At 47.3% G+C, this 5,390-nt stretch overlaps 1 protein-coding gene across 2 annotated transcripts in view; it reads left to right on the top strand.

Moving 5' to 3' along the window:
* Positions 1–372: 372 nt before the first annotated feature.
* Positions 373–5,390, top strand: part of LOC126581313 (O-acyltransferase like protein) — a 15,636-nt gene continuing 10,618 nt past the window's right edge. Inside the window, exons 1-2 of one of the 2 annotated variants that reach the window (XM_050244879.1) lie at positions 373–434; positions 593–1,645. In XM_050244879.1, the coding sequence (XP_050100836.1) occupies positions 781–1,645 (865 nt within the window). In that variant the 5' untranslated portion in view covers positions 373–434; positions 593–780. Of the gene's footprint in view, positions 1,646–5,390 lie in introns of both variants that reach the window. The other variant, XM_050244878.1, reaches the window with a different exon arrangement.

Genomic DNA, 5,390 nt, shown 5'->3' on the forward strand with positions numbered 1-5,390 from the left:
ACCACCGACGCAGCTTAAGCGAAGGTTTGGTGCCTTTGGTTGGTGTTGAGGCACCGGCGCAAGAAGTCCAAGAGGCCTCTCCACCACCACCACCACCATAGACTTATACTCGATCCCAATCATAATAAAAAAAAAACGCTAAGAAAAGAGCGTGAAAACGCAAGACGTAAGCAGCTAGCTAGCTACACAGCTACAAGTCGCAAACAAGTCTCTGCAAGTGACGCAGCGACCGATTGCATTATATGCCGATCGTGCGCCCTACCACTCCGGCTGCCGGCTGGCAGAAGTGGATGGCCAGTGGACCGATCGGAGTGGTGCCAAACCGGAGCTCGCTACTACGACGGCAGCCTTGGACGCCAGTCTCGGAATCACTTTCACTCGAACAGGACGAGATCGGCCCGGGAGAGAACCTTCTCTGGATCCAAATCCAAATGGTAGTGAACCGTGTTGTGCCGTGCTAGTGCCGTCCAGGTCCTGGATGTTCCGCATCAGTGTCTACAGTGTGTCAAAAGTACCAGAATCCTTGCTGTGAATCCTTTCGTTCGAGCTTTTCTTTAAACCTTGTGTTGGGTTTTTTTTTGTTTTCGCGAAGTGACCAACAAGATGTGTTTCCTGCCAACTATCCGGGAATAATGGGACTATCTTGTGGTGTTTAAGGAGTTTTTGGCGATTCGATTTCGTGTCCAATTGTGTCCCACGAGTTCTAGCAGAAGTTTACAGTTACCCCCGAGTGTCGAGTGATCCGAAAGTGATCTAACAGCTGTCCGTTGCTAGCACATAATGTTTGTCATACCGTCAATTACACGCCGATTACATCACAGACGACTCGCAGGCATACTGCTGGTGCTGCAGCTTGCCGTGCGGTTAGCAGCATGCCAGCGAACGATCGGCGGACGGGATGCTGACACTGTACCATTTCCGGATTCGCAAATCAAAATACGCCCGACCGACGTTGGCCAAGATGGTGGCGTACGATCTTACGCAACCGGTGACACGCAATCGACGACACTGGCGATTGGCGAGACCGTAGTACGAGGAGATCATAAAAGTGCCATCGAACGGTCTAGCGATGGTGAGATCGAAGGCCCTGGACCCGGTGCAGGTCAACCGGGTTCATCGTTAGATGGCGCACGCCCAATTGCAACCGGACAGCAGCAGCAGCAGCAGCAGCAGGACCTGGCGCAGCAGCCGGAGTTGGTACTGCCCAACTACGAAACGTCACCGAAACCGGCCGCTGGACCACCGGTCTACAAGTACACCGACAATGTGTTCCGTGTGCCGAAACGGAAGGCAAAGAAATCGTACCCGGAAATGGCGGCGGCGGTGCCGCCGCATCGAAAGTCCCACTCGGTTTCGTCCAGTAACCGGTCCGGTGCGGGAACCGGTCATACCGAGTCGTCCGTGGCACTGCTGGCGGACGCCTCGACCGACCACCACCATCATCATCGCCAGCACTACCCGGTCCAGCACCAGGTGGCGTATGCCATCGGAAGCCACCAGACGGCGTTCCAGCTGTTTACCAACCTCTTCGATCACAGCAACTGGGACGTTGCCGAGCTGAGGACGCTGGTCGGTGAACGGTGCGCCGGTCATGTTGGGCTCTATCTGCGTGATCTGCGCCAACAGCGTGCCTGGGCACTGAAAGGTAAGGACCGTCCAAGCGCGAAAGGCGCTGCAACGTGCACTGCCATTGCGTAACATCGTGTGCAGTTCTCCACGGAGTCCAGGGCATCGAGAGAAGAGATCGAGGACACGAATCATCTGGTGCTGGTCAGATTTGTACCACCAGCACCCCACAGAGTGAGGTCTAGACCGGAGAATGTGTCTATAGAAATCAGTGAATCCGCATAATCGTTCAGACCCCCCCCCCCCCCCACATGCACCACATGCTATCAGCTGCAAACAGGTTGTGTCTGGGTGGGTCGCACCGATTGTGGCGTGTAATGTAGGGCTACCCGAGCCAGCAGCAGCAGTGCCCATTATGTGGTCAATTTATTATGTTTCACCGAGACGAATGATTGATTGGGGGCCGTCCACCGTCTAGGAGGTGCAGTGGCGAGCGACGCAGACACACAGACACACCGACACTCACAATCGTAGAAATGGCGTCGCGGCAATTGAAATTATCCTTCTCGCCCAGATAGTGGTCATATCGATAGTATCGCGCTCGGTACAGGGTGACTGCTAGGTCAAGGGAAGGGCAACGACAGTGCAGTGGGCTCTTGGATCCATTGCAAAACCATTTATTTACCGGCCGTCCACGGAATGGACTGCGATCTATCATGGCATCAAGTCGGCTGCGGCTGCGGCTGTGGCGAGTTGGCTCTTTGGCTTTTGTGCACCAGAATAGTCCTAACGAGGGCTAATTAGGGGATGAGGAATGATTGTTCACAGTCCTCAACGCCCTCCCACCCCCCGTTGATAGTCTCTGTGGTTGTTGTTGTTGCTGTTTCTGGGAGTAAATCAGAACCAAACGACCTTCCCGAGGACGGTGTTTGGAGGAATGACGTGAAAGAGAGGTGCAGAACTGCACTAATGACATGCTCCCTTTTGTGATATGATCGATGATTTTCCCGGTGATTCATGCGCCTTTCAACGGCTGGAATGTTCATTCATTCCGACCGCAAATCCCACGATGGAGAGTTGGTGTTGTTGAATCGAAGAACGGGAGTGCGTATATTTGTTTGTGTGCCTGTGTCGGTGTGGTGTTTGTGGTAAAACGCGAGAACCTCAAATTGAATCTCAATAACTCAGCTCACGGTTTGTAATAAAAACACGTTGATGCGTTAATTGCAATGCAACTCGAAATAGAGTTGTTCGCATTGAAATGGTGGACCCCCGACACTGACACTAGCAGAGCCCAGCCTACTAGCCTACTAATTGCCAAACAGCTGTCTATGAAGCGGCGAGCAAATGGTTTGCTGCGATGTTAGACAACTTTACAACCGCTAAACATGCAGCCACCCCAGTGGCGCCCTATCGCTTTCGCCCTGGCATAATGTTACGCTGGCAACATGGCGCTGGGTAATGTTATATCTCGTTCATGTCTTCATTTTATTTCATTTCGCCGTTTTTTTTTGTTATGTCCCGACTCGTTATCGCGCTTGCGGCAAATGAGGTGCTAATTTATTGCCAACTTGTTTGCCCTATCAGCCCCCCTTTGCTAACCACAGCAGATTCCTGTCGATGATGCTGCTGGAGCCGCTGGCAAGAGCGATCGATCATATTAACGGTTAACCACGGGTGTTCTGGATGTACTTTTTGCCCTCGATGATAAAAAAAGAAGAGCGAAACTAGAATCGAGAATCTGTTCGCTTAATGAGCTAACGTAGATTCATTTTGTGGGCTCGTGGTCACGTGGAAAAACCAAAAGTACCACAGCGTACGCCTGTGTGTGCGTGGTGTTTGTGGGCTCGGTCGAGTTCGGTTCTTAATTAGACCGCAATTGATCGAAAAACTTGCGTTCCCTAGTGTTTTTGTGCTGGTGCAGGTACAACAAGCGTTGGAATGTGTTCTGAAGAGCATTTTTTGTTGTTGTTTTCCGAGCTTCTAACCAACCGTTGCTCAGCCAGCCAGGGATTTGGTACCGCACACAACCGAGGCGTACTCTGTTTTTGGTTATTTAACAGCAGTTTCTTGCAGCAGTTCTTGGTTCTAGAGTAGCGGGAATAATTTGTGCGTTGCTGGTACTGTTACGTGCGTACGCACGTGGTGATGTTTGAAATTAGTCGACGTCAACGGTATTCCCCGCGAGGTGTGACGCGACCTTTTTAAGTGGAACACTTTGCTGTTACCGTTCTTTGACACGGTTATCTAGGAGCAGAACGGCAGCCGATTTTTTATGTAGTTTTGACGCACGAGGCGTTACCAGATCGAATCGAGGTCGCATCATAGCATTCATGGTTGACAAATATTTAGATAGCCTCCCGTAAGCAAATTTAATGTTTGCAGTTTGATACCAATATTGGATTGGCCAGTATGTAAATAAGCATTGAATGATACGATGGAATCGCAATGCAAATAGAGTTTTATATTGCGATTCCATTCAACAGTCAATAACTTATTAAATAAATAAATCTTCGAAGTACATGGTAAAACAGGTCCGGTACACACCGGTAGGGCCATCTTTCCCATTGGGTACAATGGGCACATGCCCAGGGGCCCCGCGCTGGTGGGGGCCCTTAAATCCCTGCGAGTTTGGATTTGGCTTGAATATAATTCAAAGGCAACAGAAACAAGGTAGATTCTCTGATTTTGCCCAACGCATTTGATTAGCCTCCCAACTTTCGTGAACTAATTGGGCTAACACTGAAGAAATTCGGTTGATGCTGATCCTTTCAAGAACATTGTATTCAATTTTTGGATCAACCGAATCAATTGGCAAAGTTATCGAATTTTGAAAATCCGCGCTATTTTGAAAATCGTTTCCCAAAAACCAAAGTCGGTGTCCATCGTACCGTAAAAACTACTGAACCGATTGATTTGAAAATTTTAACACATAATCTGTACACTCTTTGCCAGGTAGCCCCGTCAAGATTTAATGAAAATTGTTGATACTTTTTTTTAAACAAATCTTTAAAAATTGTGTTTTCAGGCAAAATGACAAAAAGCATTACTTTTTCAACTTAAAAAATCTGCCAAAAATCGAAAAATACGAAATTTAACAAAAACTCGACGGAGCTAAGTAGATAAACTTATAATCTTTCAAACGAGTATCGATTTGCATTTTTCTGATGACCCATCACGTAGCTACGATGGGCACTGTTTTTGGTGTGATTCAAAAGACTTGGCTCTTAAGACTTTAGCGACGAACCCGGATTGATCATTCTGATCACTTTTTCAATTTCAAAAATCTGCCAAAAATCGAAAAATACGAAGATTAACAAAAACTCGACGGGGCTACCTGGATAAACTTATAATCTATCAAACGAATATTGATTTATATTTTTCTGATGACCCGCCATGTCGCTACGATGGGCACCGGAAAGTACCTTTTCGCTGACGCACCTTCGTAAATGTGATGCCGTAGATGAAATGTTTAATAAATCTTTACCAAAACGAACTAAATATTCTTCAAAAGATGCAGTTTAATATGCCATACACTTGAAAAAGTTAAGGGGAATGATACAAAAAATCTTCAAAAATGAGCCTTTTTAGGCAGAAATTTCCGAAGCCCCCTCTAAAACATTAATCAATATCAATATCGGATATTTAGTTCTTTTCAGTTACAAAATGTTACAAATGCTAAGATCGCTAACCAATTACAATCAAAAGAATCCTGTAAAAATGTATTGCTTGAGTTATTTGCTAATGAGAAACCAAAGAAATTTTGAAAAGAAGAAGCTGGACAATGGTGCAAGTTACTATCGTAGATGTTAAAGAGGCGTAAG

This window comes from Anopheles aquasalis, chromosome 2 (assembly GCF_943734665.1).
Source record: "Anopheles aquasalis chromosome 2, idAnoAquaMG_Q_19, whole genome shotgun sequence".
NCBI classification, from domain to species: Eukaryota; Metazoa; Arthropoda; class Insecta; order Diptera; family Culicidae; genus Anopheles; species Anopheles aquasalis.